Source organism: Manduca sexta, chromosome 28, assembly GCF_014839805.1.
Source record: "Manduca sexta isolate Smith_Timp_Sample1 chromosome 28, JHU_Msex_v1.0, whole genome shotgun sequence".
Classification (NCBI taxonomy): Eukaryota; Metazoa; Arthropoda; class Insecta; order Lepidoptera; family Sphingidae; genus Manduca; species Manduca sexta.
In genome coordinates, this window is record NC_051142.1 from 5520463 (window position 1) to 5543924 (window position 23462).

At 33.6% G+C, this 23462-nt stretch overlaps 3 protein-coding genes across 4 annotated transcripts in view; 1 reads left to right on the plus strand and 2 right to left on the minus strand.

Annotated features, from left to right (window-relative positions):
* LOC115451426 (UPF0676 protein C1494.01) overlaps nt 1–6928 on the minus strand; it is a 28654-nt gene extending 21726 nt beyond the window's left edge. Inside the window, exon 1 of the mRNA XM_037444296.1 lies at nt 6174–6928. Within this exon, the coding sequence (XP_037300193.1) occupies nt 6174–6243 (70 nt within the window). The 5' untranslated portion in view covers nt 6244–6928. The remainder of the gene's footprint in view (nt 1–6173) is intronic.
* A 4155-nt stretch (nt 6929–11083) lies between these two features.
* On the minus strand, nt 11084–14761 carry LOC115451431 (NEDD8-conjugating enzyme Ubc12). The gene is made up of 4 exons (XM_030179748.2): nt 14488–14761; nt 14093–14226; nt 12872–13039; nt 11084–11309 (listed from the first exon to the last, which is right to left on the minus strand). The coding sequence occupies exons 1-4, from the start codon at nt 14594–14596 to the stop codon at nt 11169–11171; spliced, it is 552 nt and encodes a 183-aa protein (XP_030035608.2). The 5' UTR covers nt 14597–14761; the 3' UTR covers nt 11084–11168.
* An 862-nt stretch (nt 14762–15623) lies between these two features.
* LOC115451425 (daxx-like protein) lies at nt 15624–23342 on the plus strand. 2 transcript variants are annotated; one of them, XM_030179734.2, is made up of 8 exons: nt 15624–15959; nt 16089–16232; nt 16467–16544; nt 16637–18044; nt 18695–18866; nt 19321–19583; nt 20120–20303; nt 20717–23342. In XM_030179734.2, the coding sequence occupies exons 3-8, from the start codon at nt 16479–16481 to the stop codon at nt 21930–21932; spliced, it is 3309 nt and encodes a 1102-aa protein (XP_030035594.2). In that variant the 5' UTR covers nt 15624–15959; nt 16089–16232; nt 16467–16478; the 3' UTR covers nt 21933–23342. The 2 variants fall into 2 exon arrangements, with proteins under 2 accessions (XP_030035594.2, XP_030035595.2); XM_030179735.2 differs by lacking the exon at nt 16089–16232.
* The last annotated feature ends 120 nt before the right edge of the window (nt 23343–23462 follow it).

Below are 23462 nucleotides of genomic sequence, written 5' to 3' on the forward strand. Positions count from 1 at the left end.
TTGACATGCACGTCACCAAAAACAAACAAGTGGTGCAGACTTGTCGAACAACTTATAAATACTAAGTATTAATACGTGAAGAAAAAGTTTATACACCTATTGCGCCTACAGAGGAGTGTGTGATTTGATATAATTAAAGTTCGTATAATGGAGTGCGAAAAAAAAATCATGTATAATATCGAATTACGATTGAATTTCCACTATTGGGCCACCACTAATAACAATTAATTAACTTATATCAAGAAAATAAATCATTAATTCTGATAAAGAAATCGCAAATTTTCACAATCTATACCTGATGGGATTTTATAAGCCCGCTAGGCAAGTAATATTAAGTCGAACAACAAATAATGTGAAATTACATATAAATAATTTTAGCCTAGCGCGGATAATGCTGACTATCGATATTTTTATTTACACAGATTCGTTCTAACCCTTGGTACGCTCATTTCCAGTTTTTGGAATAAACACCTTATGATCCTAATGATTATTCGCTAAACGATGAAAGAAAATATTGCTAAATACCTGATATTTAACATGAATAATACGAATTTCGAAGTAATGTGAAGTTTATTAATCGATATCACGCTAATGTGGAGTAGTAACCGAGTTACCTATCTTTTTCATTAAAAGAGGAGGTCTAGTCTCGAAGTTTCACAGTACCTATACCTAGATTAAATTGAAGTACAGTCTGGGGAAATAAAAAATCTAAAACACAATAATGCGCGTGGAAATAAAAAACAGATATATTCTGTCAGAAACGGCATTTAGCCCTTTGTGAATTTAGGTTATTAATAATAAACTAGCAAACCATGTTTTCCTATTTAAAACTTGAGAATTAACATTAAACAAACATGATTTAGGAAATTTCCATAAGAATAAATTATTAACTTTGTATTTTTGATGAATATCATCTAAACAACTGAGGACAAAGCACTACTACACTGGAACAGACGCCATTTGTGCCTTCTTACCGTCAAGGTGACCTGAAAATGGCTCAATAACTAAACATGATTTTAACAAGTGTTTTATTTTTTAATTATTTTTATATTTATTTGTAGTCAAAGCGAAAAGGCCATTATGTGTTTTGTTGAATAAAGTAATTGAAGATTGTAGATACCCAATTATGTAGGAATATTAAATTACTCATAACATCGTGCGGTAAGTGCTGAAAAGTAATAAATCAAAGTGAAAGAGAAATATTTAATCTCTACTAATTTATAAAGCTGAAGAGTTTGTTTGTTTGAACGCGCTAATCGCAGAACTACTAGTACGAATTGAAAAAATATTTTAATGTTGGATAGCCCATTTATAGAGAAAGGCTATAGGCTATATAACATCACGCTTTGATTAATAGAAGCATCAATGAGAAATGTTGCAAAAACGAGGAAAATTCATTTTGAATGTTTCCGTTGCGTACGCTGCGTAGACCGTTAAAGTTAAGCTACAAATATGTATGACGGAATTTTTCCTCTTAAAAAATTCGAAGTCCTCCGCTGCACCAGTCTGCCTGTCTGTACACGATAAACTCAAACACTTCCCCACGGATTTCAATAAAATTTGGTATTGAGATAGTGTGAGAACTTAGGAAAGACATAGGCTATTTTATATTCCTGCAAACTTTCACGCGGACGAATAATACAATAATCAAATTCTCAATAAACTTAATGTTACGTGTCCTAGGTTTAATCTGGTTTGTTAACTGTTGTTATGATCCTTACAATGGCGAATTGCAACGTTAGTTTATCTAGTTTTAGTTATTGTTCTGAGAGTTAATCGTAAACTTTACGATTATGCTGATTGCTGACCAATTTTTAATTATTATGTTTTTAAAGTACATTATGTTGAGATTGTATGCATAGCAAGTAGGTAAGCAATTTGAAAAAAATACTTAATGTAGCGAATAGTCCAAAACAATAATTTTAATGTTAATCAAACCCAAACTGGCAAGTTCAATATGGTTTTTTATACCCTGTTTCTATTCGTATAAGTAACTTCAACGAACAACATCCATGAAAAGCAAAGTTTTTACAGCGCGCCTATTAAATATTATCTGTGTATTAGGACTTACAACTTCTCATTACACTTAAGGCAAGTGATCTTGATCGTTGCGAGAATAAAAAGACAGCACTTAATTACATTGGCAAACAAGGAAAGATTAGAAAGTACCGTAGCGTGGGTGGACTAGTGGTAATTGGTACTGGTTTTAAAAGAAAAACCAATGCCATATCCAATATCAACATTATTGACTAGTTATTAAAGCTATGTAAATAAAACTATATTTACTTCAATATAACTTGATTTTGGGAATATCTATCCGTCTATGATGTAAATATCAAGTAAACTTCGGTGTAAGAAAGAACTGGTGTGGGATTATTTGCAACATATTGTTAGACAGGTATAAAGATAAAAGTTTTTGTCAAATTCGAGGAAACACCGGCCGCATGACGCGTCATATTACGGTTCTTAAATGACGAAACTGTACTCGATCGTCATAGATAGCCCCCATTTAAAGTTTACATTATAAACCTGCACTCGAGTAATCTAGTCTCAAGACATACATTGTTTTTAAAGTGAAGTATGTTTTTATTACCGGAAAATGTTATTCATATCTATTAGCGCCAGTGATTAATGGATGAAGGCGGATAAAGAAAATAGATAGTTTATCTAAATTTTTAACATGTTACAAAAATAGAAAATTGGTACTATTAGACGTAATATAAACAAAGACACACTACTAGTTATAGTATTTTTAGGTAATGTAGAGTTTTAGAATTTATGGTAATAAGCATGAAATGTCGCAACTGCGCTCGTCTGGGGTTTGGGGGTCGATTAGTTGTCGTGGTATGTGGTATGTGGTAGGTGATAACCTACAACGCAGCTAAATAACTACACTAATTATAGCGCACAAAATTTTCAGACCTGAGGGCTTAGCCAAGTGGTAATCTCTACGAAGCGTTTTTATTGACATTCTACTTTCCAACGCGAAGTAAAAGAATATCAATAAAATATCACATTTATTAATTGTGATCTGATTTCTAAACACCGATTTTTATATGGCTTAACGACATTATATATTATTATATATATTCTATTTATATTAATGTACTTTACGATAGACAAAATAAACATTGTAATTATCTAATGCAGTCACATCTATCTTCACGTGTTTCGTGAAACAAAGGCAGTTCAAAAGCGATTCGTCACGTTATGTATTCGAGAAATCTTTTGTTTAATTAAGCTTTATTAATATTTCGAGTAAGGATATATTCAATGTCAAGATAAGGTAACGTTTAAATTAATTTCATGGAACTAAAATAAACACAAGGAAAATATGTTACTATCAAAATATTTATTAAAATATGTTAATCACATTGTTTTTTGTATATGTTTCAAGGAATAAACTCCCAAAAAAATAGCATTAAAATGAATTGAATTTTAATATCATGAATCGTGTTATTTAGTTTGAACTCCGCCTTGAGGCTCCAAAAGTGGCAAGTAGACATCTACGCAATAGCTTGTCGTTGTTGTCGCTGAGTTGTGACGCAACGAAGACAATTCTATACGACAATAATTATTCAGATATTTCGCCGATTTAATTCCTGTTAATTCTATAGTGTTATGTGCCCAGAAATATAAAATATTAGTTTTGCAGTAATGAAGCTTTAGGAGCATTCAGGTTAAGGAATTATACTTGGTAGTGCAACATAATAATAATAAATCCTAACTCTAGGACATAGAGTCTACACGATTAACTTATTTTACTTTTTTTCCTCTTGTGTTGTGAGTTGTCACACATGATGAATGGGTATGTGGGTCAGTGGACGGATCAACTGTGATGGAGCAATTAGCGCTACATTCAACCAGCTACTTATTTCTATTTCTGTAAATTTATTGTAGCATTATTTCATATTTGTAAGGATATCATACTTGATGTTTATCTGGCAGATAAATTATATATAATATTTATAAGTTATATTATTGTTTTCAAAATAAATAACAATCAAGATTAATTAATAAAGTACCTACGTAGATCGGAAGTGATATGTGTGTAGTTATCTTTGTAAATGTTATTTATAAATAGATACTGCATTTTTTTCATATAACCAGAATTCAGAATATAATACAATGTACGTATAGATACTTCCACGAATAGGTACTTTAATGTTAATGGTTGCTCATAATTCTTAAGTAGGGACTCTACATTATTACGTGACTTATTGCATTAGTACCTACCTAATGAACCATGTTAAAACATGGAAAGAATTAAAGACCACACCGGTAGTTTGTTATTCACGTGTTATTTATAATAGTCAAAATAATTTATAGCGGTCTTATATTTCGTCATTTGAAAGATAAATGTTATCCGTTACAAATTCTTAAATTTCGATAATTTTGTGGTGTGATTTGACCGTATCTTATCAAGTGTAGTGACAAAAGACTCGCGACCTTCACGTATTGCTAAATGCCTGGAGAACAAGTTTACTTGTTATTTGATAACACATATAGCTGCCCAATCGCATAATATAAAACAATTTATACACGCATCTTTCATTAATGGGGTACGCAGGGATGTAGGTAACTAGTGTAGCCTCTGTTCGCCTGAAGCAGTCTATTATTTGATGTAGGTACATAAATAATATTATATTAGGTTATGGCTTATGAGCCGATTGTCGTCGAGGAAATAAATTTCAATAAACTAGGTATATGAAGTCAAAGATCAATAAGTATTTAAGCACAAAATTTATTTTGTCATTATATATTTTAGAGATTTGGGCCGTGTTAATTATTATGACCAGGAAGTCTAATAGAATGATTGAATACATTTCCTTCACCGATGACGATAATAATATTATGTAATCGCTCTGTATTTGCTGTGCTTTATTGATAAACAATAACGATTGATTCATCTAGAAATTGTTCGAATACTTAACGGCGGTTGCGAGCACAAGTCTGTTTCATTGTATACCTGGTACCTATAACTGCTTTAGATTAAATCTACATCAAGAGAAATCGGTGGATTTAACTGGTACGAAGTAATATCAAACCCGATCGCGTGAATCAGTGACGGAGGGCGTTTGTCGGTAACGCGAAGGTAAAGCGTGTTAGTTAGACCGGGACTTCGTTGGAAGTTATAAAGGGCCGATCGGCCATTGGCCCCACGTTGCGAACATTCTTTTTATTATACACATTTGACGCTTGTATTACATTTATATCTATGCGTATTTATACAAACATTCAGTTGCTATGGCTACTTATTTATTTCTTCCCTTTTCTTATAATAATAGTAATACTGAAACAAGTTGAGCTTCTGTATAGTTCAATATAGGTATGGAGTTCGATGTTATTCCATTTCTGATATCCATTGTTCCCTATGATTCAATTGAAGTGCAAGAGATGCCGACATGTACTGACGATGAACCTGAGCCCTGGCCAACGACCGACCGAACGGAATCGTATTTTGTACTGTTGATTCATACTATAATTATGACATACTAAATAAACTGCACACATAAGTAATGTGCAATATACACATGTACACACATGCACTTATTTAAAATGTTACTCAATAACAGGCTTTAGGCCTTTGTTTACATTCGGGAAAAACCAACGTAGGTAGTCAATTAGTTATCATTGCCTTCAAGTAATATCTACAGAATGAGTACGTATTAGTTTTCATAATTCCTTGTTAAACATAGCCAGTAATTATAAGTGCTTATATACTTACATTATTCGCATTTCGAAGTACCTATACATATATCTTTAGAGGCCCTATATTTAAGTAGGTTTTGACAGACGGGGTTTGCGTCCGGTCTTTGAACTTGCCTGACTGCGGGATGACAAAATTGTTTATTGACAATAAATAAAGCATCAATGCACAGCTGTCGGTTGTACGGCACGCAACAAGAGGTGCCAGGCTTGTCTACAATTATTATAGGGACGAACTCAGGTAAACGTCTTTGTGCGACCTTTAAATTCAAAGAATTGAAGAGAATTGGAAATCGCAGCCAAATATACTTAAATATAATTCGGATTCACGTTTATTAATGAAGCCTATTGTAGCTTAGTTGAATTTATGAATAAGTTTGTAAGGTAGAGTAAGTGTAATAAATATACTTTACATCAATAAATAAATTATATAGGTACCTACTAACTTTCTCTGAGAGACTTACCAATGTGAGCAAGGTCGATGATGGGAATCTCGCATCGTGAGAGCAGGGTCTCCTCCTGCGGGGCCGCCATTGTCAACGTTTGTTGGAGCCGCTCTGAGTACGAGTCGCACACCTGTTTGTTCACTGCCTACTCCGACTCCTTATCACTCGATTTTCACAGTAATTAGCAATTAGCGATCGCAACTTCGAAAGATAATTAAAAGTAGAAAAACGATAGATAAGCACTTAAACTACCGAACGATACACGGAAACGTTAAAGTTTATTAAAGTTGTGAATGGTCTTTTGATTACCCCTGGTATAGAAGCGTTCAGAACTCATTTGCATAACCTTGTAGTTCCTGCTCGAGGCGCCCAGCGATCTGACGTAGCAGCAATAAGCTATACTGACTTGACACATTAAAAATTGGTTTCCGTCGCTCTGTCACAGTAAGTATGTGGATACGTTGCTCCGCGTGTACGACCCGACGGCGTCGCGCGCCCCCCGTCCCTCACAACTGGCGAGTTTTGAATGTCTCTTGTAAATAAACTGGCTCACCGTGCCCGATGAGCGTTACCCTGACGTCCGATGTCGGCTCTCACTTGTATATCATCGCGCGAACTTTCGCAACCGAACGGCGTGTCGAAACAGTTCTGCCTTGAGCACGCTGCCGTGTGGAGAAAGCGTATTGATAGACGAGTGTGCGGTCCGCGCGATGATCGGAGTGGCACTGGCAGTTTGCACGGCACGGCAACTCTCAGCCACTACTCATAGTAGGCAGCAAGCATTGTTGATTGGACTGACTCACGCAAACGACCCTCGCCCGCTGCTCACTTCGCGCCACTTTTGTCTTTTCCGATTCCACGTATTACATGGGACTAGACATGTGTCTGCATTACAGTTACTGTTGCTTTATAATGTTTAAAGGCGTTTAACCTCACTTTGCATTTAGATTCATTCATCATATTTTGTCACGTCGCATTTTATGTTTTTGGCGGGCTGTATATATTATAAGTATATACTACCTATTTAAGGAGCTAAGTTATTATTTCGTAAGTAGAATGAGGTATTTAGCAAGTTGATAAATAAATAAGTATACATAAATATATAAAATAGCCGCACTAAGCACCGCAGGACTGGTTATAAAATTATTCTTAATCAAAATAACAAATATCAATGATTATTTGAAAAAACAATGCGATTTTATATTATCCGTTAAGTACATATATACATTAAGTATGTATAATGACTATTAGCAATCAGATTTGTCAACAATTCAAGAATGTTTAATTTTTTGAATCAAATGTTTTATATAATATACCTATTTAATAAAATAGTTCACAATGCAATCTTGAGATTTGTGAAGAATTAAAAATACTTTACTAAATAGGTACATAGTGTTCTCCTTATCGGCTAGATGGCGTTGACATCAAATATATTTTTATTTTGCCAGAATGGTACTTTGGTATGCTGCAATCGTATTATTTTTTTTATACACCGACATTATACATTTACTAGCTTTTGCTCGCGGCTCCGCCCGCGTTATAAAGTTATTCAGGCTAAAGTTTTCCGTTATAAAAATAGTAGTTTCCCGGGAGCCTATGTTCTTCCCAGGGTCTCAAACTGTCTCCATACCAAATTTCATCTTAAGACGTTAGGTAGTTTTTGAGTTTAACACGTTAAGGCAGACAGATGCAGCGGGGGACTTTTGTTATATTATTTAGAACTTTTTAAGTGAAACAATCCCGTCATACATCATTGTTGCATAACTTTAACCGTTTACGCAGCGCAGGCAACGGAAGCTCTCAAAACTCATAATTTTCCCCGTTTTTGCAACATGTTTCATTACTGCTCCGCTCCTATTGGTCATAGCATGATGATATATAGCCTATAGCACTCCAGGAACAAAGGGCTATCCGACACAAAAAGATTTTTTCAGTTCGAACCGGTAGTTCCTGAGATTAGCCATTACTGCTCCGCTCCTATTGGTCATAGCGTGATGATATATAGCTTATAGCGGTCCACAAATAAAGGGCTATCCAAGACAAAACGAATTTTTCAGTTGAAACCGGTAGTTCCTGAGATTAGCCATTACTGCTCCGCTCCTATTGGTCATAGCGTTATGATATATAACTATGAGCACTCCACAAACAAAGGACTATTCAACACAAAAATATTTTTTCATTTCGAATCGGTAGTTCCTGAGATTAGCCATTACTGCTCCGCTCCTATTGAATATAGCGTGATAATATATAGCCTATAGCTCTCCAAAAACAAAGGGCTATCCAACGCAAAAAGAATTTTTCAGTTTGGACCGGTAGTTCCTGAGATTAGCCATTACTGCTCCGCTCCTATTGGTCATAGCGTGATTATATATAGCTTATAGCGGTCCACAAATAAAGGGCTATCCAACATAAAACGAATTTTTCAGTTGAAACCGGTAGTTCCTGAGATTAGCCATTACTGCTCCGCTCCTATTGGGTATAGCGTGATGATATATAGCCTATAGCACTCCACGAATAAAGGGCTATCCAACGCAAAAAGAATTTTTCAGTTTGGACCGGTAGTTCCTGAGATTAGCCATTACTGCCCCGCTCCTATTGGGTATAGCGTGATGATATATAGCCTATAGCACTCCACGAACAAAGGGCTATCCAACGCAAAAAGAATTTTTCAGTTTGGACCGGTAGTTCCTGAGATTAGCCATTACTGCCCCGCTCCTATTGGGTATAGCGTGATGATATATAGCCTATAGCACTCCACGAACAAAGGGCTATCCAACGCAAAAAGAATTTTTCAGTTTGGACCAGTAGTTCCTGAGATTAGCGCGTTCAAACAAACAAACAAACAAACAAACTCTTCAGCTTTATATAATAGTATAGATTAGCAGTTTACAATAGAGATTTCAATTTTCATTTTCTATCCGATCTTGAGAATAAACTAAACGAAATGTCATTTGTAAGCATATCAATAAAATCCTTCTAATTGTTTCATTTACGAAATGATTCGAAAAAAGCGATTGCGATAGATTGTGGTTGAAAACGACGACAAATATGAACCAAAGAACACCTATATTCAAATTACACATTTACAATGTGGCAATACCCATAATTTAGGTCCAAAATACCAGAAGAGTTATGAAAGCGCTGCTAGATTTATTCTCAAGACACCTTCTTGCTTTGATGCGTTTAACAAATCTATATACTATTATATAAAGCTGAAGAGTTTGTTTGTTGTAATCTCAGGAACTACCGGTTCAAACTGAAAAATTCTTTTTGTGTTGGATAGCCCTTTGTTCGTGGAGTGCTATAGGCTATTTATCATCACGCTATGACCAATAGGAGCGGAGCAGTAATGGCTTATCTCAGGAACTACCGGTTCGAAATGAAAAAATATTTTTGTGTTGGATAGCCCTTTATTCGTGGAGTACTATAGGCTATATATCATCACGCTATGGCCAATAGGAGCGGAGCAGTAATGGCTTATCTTAGGAACTACCGGTTCGAACTGAAAAATTCTTTTAGTGTTGGATAGCTCTGTATTTGTGGAGTGCAATGGGCTACATATCATCACGCTATGACCAATAGGAGCGGAGCAGGAATAGCTAATCTCAGGAATTATCGGTTCAAACTGAAAAAATATTTTTGTGTTGGATAGCTCTTTGTTCTTGGAGTGCTATATGCTATAGATCATCACGCTATGACCAATAGGAGCGGAGCAGTAATGGCTTATCTCAGGAACTACCGGTTCGAACTGAAAAATTCTTTTTGTGTTGGATAGCGAAAAATTCTTTTTGTGTTGGATAGCGAAAAATTCTTTTTGTGTTGGATAGCGAAAAATTCTTTTTGTGTTGGATAGCGAAAAATTCTTTCTGTGTTGGATAGCGAAAAATTATTTTTGTGTTGGATAGCGAAAAATTCTTTTTGTGTTGGATAGCGAAAAATTCTTTTTGTGTTGGATATAGCGAAAAATTCTTTTTGTGTTGGATAGCCCTTTGTTCGTGGAGTGCTATAGGCTATTTATCATCACGCTATGACCAATAGGAGCGGAGCAGTAATGGCTTATCTCAGGAACTACCGGTTCGAACTGAAAAAATATTTTTGTGTTGGATAGCCCTTTATTCGTGGAGTACTATAGGCTATATATCATCACGCTATGACCAATATGAGCGGAGCAGTAATGGCTTATCTTAGGAACTACCGGTTCGAACTGAAAAAATCTTTTAGTGTTGGATAGCTCTGTATTTGTGGAGTGCTATGGGGTATATATCATCACGCTATGACCAATAGGAGCGGAGCAGGAATAGCTAATCTCAGGAATTATCGGTTCGAACTGAAAAAATATTTTTGTGTTGGATAACTCTTTGTTCTTGGAGTGCTATATGCTATACATCATCACGCTATGACCAATAGGAGCGGAGCAGTAATGAAACATGTTGCAAAAACGGGGAAAATGTATTAATTTTGAGAGCTTCCGTTGCGTGCGCTGCGTAAACGGTTAAAGTTATGCAACAATGATGTATGACGGGATTGTTCCTCTTAAAAAGTTCTACAAAAATATATTATAAAACACAGTCCCCCGCTGCATCCGTTTGCCTGAACGTGTTAAACTCAAAAAGCATCCAACATATTAAGATGAAATATGGTATGGAGACAGTTTGAGACCCTGGGAAGAACATAGACTCCCGGGAAAATATGTAGCGTGACTTTTATAACGGAATACTTTAGCCCGAAAAACTTTATAACGCGGGCGGAGCCGCGGGCAAAAGCTAGTGATATTATAAGTATAAGCAATTATTACAGTTCAAAGGTTAGGTAGTAACTTATTATACACCAATAAGCAGACAATTACCCTAAAACCTAAAGCATAATGGGGAGCATGTCCAATATCAGACATAAGTACTAATTAATTTCAACATATTAAAACGCAGTAATAAAATAGAATACAAAACATAGACGTGAGATTGTTTTATTTATATAGGATTGGTAGCATTATTTTACAATTGTGTATGAGTTTGTTCACTTGACGCATCTTTCGAAATATGAAGAGCCGACGTAACCGCCCCGCATCGCTCTCTGAACATGTTGCTCAAACAATCTTCGGTTACTTTGCAGCTCATCTGCAGCTTCCTTGTTAAGGGGGTCTTCTGGATTTGGTTCCTAAAAAAGAAGCATTTTACACAAGTTATCCGTTTTGTTTGACCTTTACCATCCACCATTGCTTTTGATGTAAAGAATATATTAGGAATTCTGCGTTACACTTGCTCGGAGGAACCTATTTATCCGGATGGCTTAACCCTGAGACTTTAATTAAGTATAGCAATTAAGGTCTAGTCTCACCTAGGGTTGAGCAATGGCAACTTGATTCTCTGTGACAAAAACGTTTTTCAAAAGTACTTAATCATAAAAGCATGAAATGGTGGATAAAATCAAAACGCATTATAGTTTCAACTCAGTGTTGCATTTGTCAATAGGCCGTATAAAGATTGTTTTTTATATGCGGGCCGGCACAAATTTATTCGGCTATATTGAAGGAAAGTATAAATATTCGAAACTGTTCGAACATTTAAGTGAACTAGGGGTAAATATGTTTTTGTTTACACTCAGTTTTTCCTTCCTTGAACATGATGAAGTACCTTTCCATAGGTGGCTGTATCTTCAAATTACTTATCGCACTTTGCGTGTATTTTAAACAATTTCACAGGATTGAAAAGGCCTACCTACCTACCTACGTAAATTGTCTACCAACCCAATATACTTTCAATAATATTACTGCATAAAATTATGGACAGTACAAATAGTAACAAGTATTATGTGAATCACATGTTACATTGACATTCATTAATAAATACCATAAAACGTCAGATTAATGTTTGATCCCTCTTATAGATACATGTTGGAAGTCTGCACAAAAAAGGCCTGGAGTGTGAACACAACAGAAGTAGTGTAACAATACCTACAATTGCCTAAAATTTCATACCTTATACTTATTATCTTGTCCTTAAAAATAAAACATTCTGAATGTCTATTTATTCTTGTAAGATACATATGCTCAGAATATTTCAAGTTAACAAAAGTGTTGTGTACTTAAAAGTGCTATAATTATTTAGAATTCCAACATCATCAACATTAATTGTTTTATAGAATTTATTTTATTAATTGTAGCTTGCATTTAACTTTAAATACATTTTCTTAGAGCTTTTAAGCTTTCGGCATTAGCTGATGGTGTAGAGATAGCCAATTAATTGGTCTTGGCTTCAATTTGGATAAGAAATTTACCACACATATTAGTAATTATATTTAAATTAATATCATGATAGCTTTAAAATTTTGTAAGAGATGCTAAATGAAATTCCAACACATGTCTAAATAAGACTAATAGCTCCTATCTCTGTAAAGCAAATGACTCAATACTCAACACAAGTAAAGAATGTTAAGTACTACTACCTGTCTGTAAGTGGTACAGTACACAACTTTTTGACCTAAATGGTAGTTAGTAGGAATGACATGATATAATGCATGTGATATTTAATTGATTGTAGGACCTGAAAATGTATATAAGGCACAATTTAGGTCTTTAAATGTAGTCAAAGCACGTAAAAAGAGTAAGCCCATGAATTCCAAACAAATTCATCAACTTATTTGCTGTTTATACCTCCATAGTAGGAATGATGTGATGTAATGATAGGAGGTTTTCTATAATGACTCACAAAAATACTTACCAAGAATAAATACTGTAAGCCATATACTATGGAGTTAACAGTGAGCACTGGTTTCCAGTCTTCCCTGAGTATGTTCAGACACACATTGCCTTCCAAGTCTATGTTGGGATGATATACTGCTGTTTCACACTTCACTTTAGGCGGCTCATGAGGATAGTTTGGCCCTACCTGTAAATATATTACAATAATATAACTTAACATCTTTATCATTTTTACTGAATCTGTTGGTCAATAGTCAGCCTTCACTTCATGTGTGTGTTCTTTTTCAAGTGATCATGTAAGTAGTAAAGGTTAGGCTTCATTTTACAACAGAATTTCTGGCTGACATCAATTCAAGATCCAGTCCTAGGTAAATTGCTTTAGAAAACCCACATAAAGTGTTAATAATGAAAATATTTACGTGTTACTGTGGAAATGTTGGTGATAATAAATAATCAAAAAGAATTTAGTAATACACAGTAAATATTAAGTTTACTGTATGTAATAATAAAATGGAGTCAAATCAGACTAGTCGACATTGTATTGTAATTGCTTCAAAATTATAAAGAACTGGCAATAGTAACAGAGGACTTAAAATGCTACCATCTAGTCTGTACATTACCATCCTCCATAATGCCTTCATAAATTATCTTCATTCATCAGACATGTATACTTATAGATTCCAAAAATGATAGTAATACTAATGTCAGTTAGTATCACCACTATTGAGGAGTTAGTATGGTGTAATTTTGACATTGAGTAAATTTATCAAAACATATACTCAGCTTGGTAACATGGTCCCAAAAATCATCCATAAGTAATGTATACTTTAAACAAAATTTGCAGTTTTTCCATCTGATTTATTGATCATTTTGGAGTTAAATAAGAATATGGTGAGTGCGTAAGTATATTTCTGAGTGTAAGAGTTTTATTGCCGTTAAGACAAAGTCTCTTAGAGCAGTATTAGTTGGTCTCAAGGCTTGTAAAATTAAAATAACTTATTTGTATTTATTCTGTCCAAAACTTACACTTTTTTATTTTACATCTACTGTTCGAGTAATTTATTTTAAAGTGCTATCTTCAGGAAGATAAGTATTGTGATTTCATTTAGTTTATCAAAATAACTGTTTTACTTTTGAATCTGTGTTAAAAATGACAAATGGTGTAAACAGGACCTACATTAATTTATAAAAATTACCACAACTGACATAAGTAGCAATGTCACCACATCCAATTGTTTACCTTAAAACTAAATACAAATCTGCCTCCTCGATAAAAGCCTTCGTCTGGGCATATAATTAGTTTGAAATTAAGTAAATCATCTGGATCTGGAAACTCTGTACTGCAAGTCTTGGGTAGGTTTAACTCATTTAAATCTGGAAATATAATATTATTAATGTTTCATTATCAAAATTGTACGTCTGGAGGAGAAAACTCTTGCTTGTTACATATGTCTATTAATTTCTGAACAAGTACCTTCATAAGAAGTCAGTTTCAAATTTTAATCTTGTAGAATCGTTTGCAGAAGGAAGTAGAATCGTGTGCGTTTTTATAGGGTAAATAGGCAAAAATAACAACCCAACCGCTATTACTACTGGAATTATATGATTTCATATTCATCTACTAATATAAAGTACCTTTTGTGATTCGCAATTGTGCAGCTGATGCCTTTTTTTGTGAACCTCCAGCTCTTGCCGAACCTTCTTCATCTTTTTTTTGTTGTTTTAATGAGAAAAGTTTGATCATTGTCCTAACTAATCAATAAAATAGAAACTATTAGAAATAAAACCACGATCTATTTTGACGGCTTAATTTTTTTATGGACTTTTAATCTGATCGCGATGAATAAATAAAGTTGTATTCATATGATTTCATTGGTAATTTTTAGGAAGAACTTGAAATGAATTATTTTTCGACCAATCATAGGCTTGGCTATCGACAAATAAAAAAAAATATGACGTTATATACAACAAACTGATTTGTCAGACGCTCGCTCTTTATATTTAATCTGTACTCTATTTTGTACTATTTCGTACTCGACGTGACATTAGTTTTGCCATTTAAATATTACAACATATTGCGTTTATATTGGGCATAAGCTTTTTGGTATATAAATATAAAATAATTCTAAAATTATGTAAACTATTTATTGTTATTATAATTAGTTTATGGTTTCTGGGATGTAGATCTGTGGTGTAGACCAAGAAGTCTATGGTCTTTATTTAAAACTAGGGATGTCAAAGTGGCAAAATGTAAGACTTTTCCCATATCGATACTTTACTTTATTAAAACTTTTACTTGTTAATATTTTTTATGAATTAAATATCGGTATTCAATTTGACAGAAAAATAACAATGCTTATTATCAATCAATAGTCATCACTTCTTTTAGACTAAATGCATACTGCGAATTAATTTAAGCCCATGTAATTGTGTTGTTTAGGATGATTGAGGACATACATTAATATATAATATTGGAAAATTAAGGAATGCTGTTGGATTTATTTAATTAATAAAATACAGAATACAGAAAATAGTCACATTGCTCAATTTTATTAATCTATTAAGAAGATATCAATACATATTTGATATGTATTCATTTATTTCTACTATAGTTGACCTAGTTGATATTAATTTTATGTCAAATGTAAAAGCTCGATTTTAGTGGAACAACCTGTTTTCTTGTGGTAATTTCAGTTATTTATGTATCATTATCTATATCATAAATATGACATTTATTCATATTGTTTACGTGAAAATGTATCGATACAATAAACGCCTATATTTTTTTACATCCCCACGTTTCCAAAGTTGGCATTTGGCACTGCCGGACTTAGCAGGTTTAAGATATTGAAAATTGAGATTTGAGCGTGAGGCTTGGGAGTCTGGGACTTAGAAATTTACCTGGAGTCTATATATGCGGTCTAGATTATTTTGACACTTATTTGTATACAATTGTGACTGTTTGATGCTTCCATTAATAGGTCGAACGGTCTTTAAACTATAAAGAAATTCCTTCAGAACAGTTTTTCCATTCAAACAAACCGTAAACAGTATAGGACGTGTTTTCTTGGAACTGACCTATAAGATAGGTTTTTTAACAACCAAAGGTAGATAAATATGAATATTATTCGCGTCATAATATGTTTGTGTAAATTATGAGGTTTTTCGTATCCTACCTATCCGAAGTAAACTACATAGTTCCAAATAGAAGTAAAAGTAATACAATTTAATTTCAGAATTCGGTAATTAACCTAATGAAAATTCAAACTGCAGGGCTGTTTTTAAGTAGCTCAGCCAGTGTGTTTACAGAGAACATTAAACAGACCCATTGATGTAAACTGTATCTACTTTTATTTGATGTGTTGGACAATCCAAATTAAGTATGTGCCTACTGTTCATTGTGGAGTTTAGCATTCTTTTTATCTTATTGTTAAGCTCTGGCATATTTTTGTTGTGCATGGCCAGTAATATGTCTATAAGCGCTGATGAAGTTATAAACATTATTTTTGTTTTCTATTCAGAACAAACAGAGATTTAAACCATATTCTATTCTATTAAGCTACAAAATATTTACAACATTGATCTTGTGCAATATTTATGTTGTATATTTTCAGACATTTTGCATAATGGCTAGTGAAGACGTCATTGAATTAGGATCATCTGATGAGGAAGCAGAACCAGCTTCAAAGAAGGTACAAAACTATAAAAATATTATACATTACAAAATATGCTACCTTTTTTTGATCTCAACAATTTGTATATTCCTTTGACATATTTGTTTTAGGTGAAGCTGAATGCTATGGTGCATATTCCACATAGATTGAGTGGAGTAACTATTGAGCCTTCAAAACCAAATTTACCATTACTGCATAAGAAATTATCTGGAGCACCTATCACAATTAAAAAAGTCTCAAATATTAACCTTTCTCCCTTAGATGACAAAAGGAATAGAAAGCCTGCATTTAAACAAAGGCCCGTGGTTAAACAAAATATAAAACCACTGAAGAAGCCAATACCCATTAAGCAAGGTCTTAATCCTTTAAATGTAAAAATGACAAATTCCCAAATAGCAATTAACAAGGTCCCGGCTGTTCCTATGAAGGAACCAATAAAGATTTCGAAATTAGAAGGGACATCTTTTAGTTCTTTGCCTTCCAGTATAACCATTACAAAATGTATACCTACTCAAAAGTATCCAAATGTTAATATCCAAAACAAAATTAATAAGAATATTAAAATCTTACCTAAAGTAAGAAAAGTGCCCAAAGTAAATGTAGTGCATAACCCAGTTGCATCTAAATCCTCAGTGGGTGATGTTCTTACTGTAGAACTAGATGATGATGAACAACCAAGCAATCATGAATGTACTAATGGACCTCAGTGGTATTTGCGGCCAGAAGAACAAAACCAAAGTGAGAAAATAGAGATGAAAAATAATACTGAGCCACAATCTTCAAAGTTCATAGAAATAACCATTGAAGACAGTCCAGTGAAAGCTGTTAACAATACACATCAAATTGGTGCTGAATTTGCAATAACTATTGAAGACAGTCCTATTAAGTTGACAGCACACAAAAAAAAGTCTACTAATGGTAGTGATGAAGAAAATAAAGGAGCACATAAGAAACCAAAAACTAGAAAACAATTAGAATATCCTAAGACTGTTTCTAATGTCAACAGTACCAAAAATTCTGTTGAAATAGAGTTAGAGCCATTGGAAGTGGCAATGGAAACTGTAGAAGCAAACAAGAATAATGCAGTTCAAAAGGATATTATGGATAATAATTTGCAGCTTAATTCATCCCAAATAAATAGTGTCCCTAAAAACTCGGCTAAAACTATTGATTCCAAAGAGTTGGAAATACCATGTCTAAAGACTGATAATCAAACTAACAGGGACACTGAATTTCACCCTGTGTATCAAAATTTTATAGATTTATGTTTTAAATTGGAAAATTCTGATGATATGAAAAAAATTGTGGAGAAAAAAATCAAAGGTTATTACAGGCAGGTTCCTAAAGAATACACAGAATCGGAAGAGTTCATTGATATGGTATCTACTAAAATAACTTCCATGAAGGCAGGACCAGAAAGGATGTATTTATATATAAAGGATGTTGTTGATGAATTAAATTTTAAGAGAAAAACATTTAAACCTAAGGTGGTAACTAATCAGGAAACAAATGATAAGGGTAATAATGAACTTTTAGTACTATTTTATCACATCATAATATCTATATTTTGCTTGTATTGTCAAAGTTACTTTATAAACAAAGTTTCAAGATGCATTACAGCATTCTTTTCAATGTGGGGGGCGCGTCCCCCCAGGTAGGCATGACAACATGTCAAAGTGGGCTTCTAGACCATGGGTTGGTCGAAATTTAGTAAATTTTTACCACTCGAGACTACCTACTTTTTTCTTTTTATACCTACTTTTTCTGAATAAAAGTTACCTTATGTAGCCCCAACAACATAGGTATATAAATTTTTTTGTCATATTTGATTGATTAATTAAGCTATGAGAGCATAATGAAAAGAACTCATTTTAATAAAGACAGTTAGGGTACATGATGAGCCCCCTGACTCTGCCCTTCATCGACGCCAAGGGGCGCATAGGCATTTCTATTTTAGACAGCAGGGTGGTGTAGCAAAAAATATCATAAGCTACAATGGCATCTGGTGGTAACAAAATTTATGTGGCAATGGCGTTCCATTGCCACATAAATTTTGTTTTCATATGTATATCTCGATTTTTAAAGAGCAAAAATTGTCCCTTGAAAATGTCAAATTTTAGTAAAAAAAAAAGAAATGTCGCAAATTGCACAGACTACTTTTTTTTTAGAAGCAGAGAAATTCTTTTATGGTGAAGAAAGTGAGTTTGATTCTAAACGGCAAAGGCAGATTCGCAAGCTGGAGAAAACTTTGAAAAAGTTGCACCGAGCCATACAGAAACTGGAAGAACAGGAAGTTGATTTTGATGATGAGGAGGATTCTGTATATCTCCTCACAGAAAGGTATCATAATATAATAATAATAATATCAGCCCTGTATTATATACTTGCCCACTGCTGAGCACGGGCCTCCTCTACTACTGAGAGGGATTAGGCCTTAGGCCACCACGCTGGCCTAGTGCGGATTGGTAGACTTCAGACACCTTCGAAATTCCTATAAAGAACTTCTCAGATGTGCAGGTTTCGTCACGATGTTTTCCTTCACCGTTAAAGCGAACAATAAATTCACAAAGAATACACACATGATTTTAGAAAAGTCACAGGTGTGAGCCCTTGGGATTTGAACCTGCGGACATTCGTCTTGGCAGTCCGTTCCACACCCAACTAGGCTATCGCCGCATTTTACAAATCATAATGTACTAATGTTATTATGCATTTTAGGTATCAATAACTTCCTCATTGCAAGTCCGATTTCATAATGTAAACATACATTTTATATTATAATGCACTATTGTAGGTACAAGGAAAGAATGATTCGAGTACATGCAAAATTCTGCCAATTGACTAATACCAAAATGCCATCAGAGCCCAGGATACATATTGAAGCACGGCCTGGTCAACCCTCCGGACCAGCAAAACGCTTGGAAAAGATGATTAACAAAAAAGTGCCTATTGGAACACCACTGCCTTTCCCGGATTTTCATGATGTCCTTAAATGTGTCCGAGAGGCAAATGAAGAAGATAAATTACGTTGGAATGAGGCAGATATAATGGATGAAGGTAATTTTTTGTTGATGCCATATATTATGAACTATTTTGTATATTGTAACTTGTGGCTTGTTATATTTACTAAAGTAAATAAATTAAGGCAGAGAGATGAGTTAAATTTTGGAAATGGTACACTACCTTTATCACAGTGGATTTGAATACACTATTTTCTCGAAATAAATGTACTATCAATGACATACAATAAATCTACAAATGAAAAAAACCTGAACAAGCCTAAAAATGATTGTGGCGATATAAAGGAAATTTCACATTATAGTAAAAATCTGACTTTGCTAATTGTTGTTAGCATTTATTTTATTTCATTTTTAAATGCTCTAGAAGTGTTCTTTATAATTTACTGAATGCCTATGTTTAGAAAGTAAGTGAATTAAATTCCACTGTGTATATGCATTTGATAATATAAGCAATTGATTGACCAAGAACAATTAGAATTACAAATTTAAATTTGAAATGGTTTTAACACTGTTTTTATTTCCCTATGGTTTATGTATTACAATTTGTTGATTAGTTGGTATGTTTTATTGCAGCTCGTGATTTGTTCATGAGGTGTGGGAGAAAGTTGCAAAGACGTAGACAAGAAAACGAATGGAGGTTAGCAGCATCCAGGATATCAGTGGAACTGGATCCGGCAGCGGATAATGACGAGTTGAAGAAAAAGTTAGACCAAAATAAAATATTGGCTGTTAAAAAGGAGACTGAAGTATTCAATAAGTAAGTCGAATGTGTCATTATTTTATTAGTGTTATTGTATTACATACTCATCATTTTATTCAATGAAAGGGTGTCTAATGTTTTACATAAAAGTTATTTGTAGGTGTTCATCACTTATGATTTGTTATAAATGATGTGTCTCACTTTTTTTTAAATAGTCATGAACATATAATAATATTTTTAATTGTTGTGGCTATCTACTTTCGTAGATATTTAGTTATCGTAGCGAACTACTCCTAACGGCTTTGAGAATAAAAAAGTAACTTATGATAAAACATTAATCTGTCTTAAGTATTCTACGATTATTTATATGATTCAACTGGCTTAGGCCAACGCCGTATTATTGAATATTGCTTCGTAAGGAATATTATGTAATTTTTACATTCATATAATATCCATTTTTGTGTTCCTAGATATGCAGATAAACAAAACCTAATGAAGCTTGAGGCCGTGGAGATAGAGGACAAGGAGGCTGAGGAGTCACCAGCCGGAAGCGACGACGACGATGTTCATGAGGATGATGTTTCTTTGGAGAATAAAGAAAAAAGGAAAGAGAGGCTCAGAAGGTTATTACAAGAAAAGTTTACCAAAGATAATGAAAAGGACGAAAATAAACAGATAAGAAGTCCAAAAGAGGAAACACAATTAGATAATGGCATACAAAATGAAAATTGTTCGAATATAAAAATAAAATCAGTTGAAAGTCTCAGTGAAACTGTTACTATCGACGATAAAGTGCAGACACTTAGCGATGATAGCACTAAAGTGAACTCGGACATGGATGAGTTACATTTGCTGCAGAAATTGTACTCAGAGAGTGAGGCGAATGATTCCAGCGTGAATTCCTCAGATTCAGGAAGTTTTATTGCCATATCTGACTCGCTGGATTCCAGTAGTGATAATAAGAAGCAACCTAATGAAGATGTTATTAGTATTGAGAATTCAAGTTACTCTGAACCTGAGGGAAGTGATGTTGAAAATGTAGTGAAAACAAATCCAGCCAAATGTCCTGTATTAGAAACTATAGAAGAAACATTTCCTTCAGATACCAAATGTACTACTCTTGCTGAAAAGAAAATTGACAAAACTAATAATGATGAGTACAGTGAGTCTATTGAAAACATTCTACTTGCATCTTCTGATGAGGAATGTGGGGCATCTAAAAAGAAAAATGACAATAAAGATGTCTGTGTTGATGTAAACAATGATATACTGTCAATGGCACAAGATGTCCAGGAACTGAATAGTATCCAAGTTGGTATAGATATTTCAGAAACAAAAGAAAACTCTCTGGTTATGAAAAAACAATCCAATAATACATCTACAAAAGAAAATATTGACCAAGCAGTGGCTAGTAACAGTTTAAAAGAAGTTGAAATAAGTCATGAGAAAATAAAATCGAATGCGCCAGTGCTTATTGGAAATAATATAAATAATTGTGAGGAAACAAACATTACTTCAACACTAGACAATAATATTGTTACTGCTGATCTAACGACATCTGGATCCGTTAAAAAGATACAAGACAATAATAAACTAAACACGGAATACGATTCTGTAGAACAAATAGTGGGTTCCAGTACAGAAGCAATGGAAGTTGTAACAACTACATCAACTAGTGAGATCTGATGAATGGCTGACCAAGAGGGTCATTTGTTTTTACCAAAACTGTATAAATACGAGCAATAATATTAATATAGTGATTAGTTTTATAAATATATTTTATAGACTTGCTTCAAGTTAAGAGTGCCTTTCCACCAAAGACGTGCAAGGTAGTTAAATTGTGCGAAAATTTGTAGTGACTGAACAGGTTGAAAAGGAATGTTTTGCGTTAGTCCTTTTCAAACAGCCGCGATAATCGAGGTTGGGAAAACGAAGCGATACAATTGGTGGTTACGAACGCTAAATGTGTGTAAAAATATTCATAACAATCTAACATCACATTAATTTTAAACTGTAAATAGCTCCCCAAAAATTGTTAATGTAAATAATTGTTGTTTAAAGAGACTATAACGATGGTTGAATTGGTAGTTGTCTTAAGTTTTTTTTTGCGGTTAGTAAGTTAAAGGCATACATGGAATTAATGTATTTTTCTGCATCTTTTGAAAGCAGGTTTATTTTTCGAAAAAAAAAAAATCGCTTAACTACCGTTTTCAATAAACGAACCCGATCGTGTTTTCAAATCCATCGCTAAATTACATAGAAACAAAGATTTTTTTTTAATTACAAATTAAATATGTTGGTGGGTTAATTATATGGATTGGATCAAAGATAAAAATTGGGATCGTTTATTGCAAACGACTGTTACTCAATTAGCTTTTCAACTGTCTATAATATTATGTATAAAGCTTACGCAAATAATGGATCTTGTATAAATTAAAAGCTGCGTAGTCTAACATAGTTTTTTATTAAACCAATGTATTACTATATTATATGTATGAGTCATAAATGGAGATATTTTGAAATATCGAAATTAAAAAGTTACAACATGCATTATTAGTGGTGTCGAAATTTGATTTAAAATTAATATTGACTAAGATCTTAGATCAGACTGATTTATGTTTGATAAATGTTTTTTCCCGTTCAGTTCATAAATGTATTTCTTCGTCATCTCTTATGGGTCTCGAACTACACTTTTTATTATAGGTCCCTGCCGATGTATTTGTATGATTATTTATATTTTTAAACCAAGTATAATAAAGAGACTAAGGCAGTATGCTCCATTTATATAGATCTATAGCGGGACACGAACGGTAATTTCGTACTTTGCGTCATTTTATACAAATTGTGAAAATTCTCGTTAAGTCCACGGCGCTGTTTCGGCTTCTATTTAGATGTGTGAATATATATAGTGTAATTATTTTTTAATAAACATAAATAGCTATTATAGTCATCTAAATCAAGTAAATAATAATAGTTATGTATAACAGTTGACTTAATATTGTTATATGAGACACTATTGTATTTTGTACGTACATACCACCTGTATTAATCAAGCGTGTACTTTTGGTGTAATAAATAGAGTACAATATTTTGAAAGACTGTTTTGATTTTTATATAGATTCTACATTGTAGGGTATTGATGTTTGGGCCGATAGTGTCTTTTTTAGTGGCGGAATGAGAGTTTTGCATGGTAGGCGGCCGCGAGCATAATCGATT

Coding starts and splice junctions, on each gene's coding strand:
- LOC115451425 (XM_030179734.2), top strand. CDS start 16,479: ATGGCTAGTGAAGACGTCATTGAATTAGGATCATCTGATGAGGAAGCA. Junction 18,867..19,320: donor GTATATCTCCTCACAGAAAG/GTATCATAATAT, acceptor GCACTATTGTAG/GTACAAGGAAAGAATGATTC. Junction 19,584..20,119: donor GGCAGATATAATGGATGAAG/GTAATTTTTTGT, acceptor GTTTTATTGCAG/CTCGTGATTTGTTCATGAGG.
- LOC115451431 (XM_030179748.2), bottom strand. CDS start 14,596: ATGATCAAACTTTTCTCATTAAAACAACAAAAAAAAGATGAAGAAGGT. Junction 14,227..14,487: donor ACAATTGCGAATCACAAAAG/GTACTTTATATT, acceptor TTATATTTCCAG/ATTTAAATGAGTTAAACCTA. Junction 11,310..12,871: donor GCTTACAGTATTTATTCTTG/GTAAGTATTTTT, acceptor CTTCTTTTTTAG/GAACCAAATCCAGAAGACCC.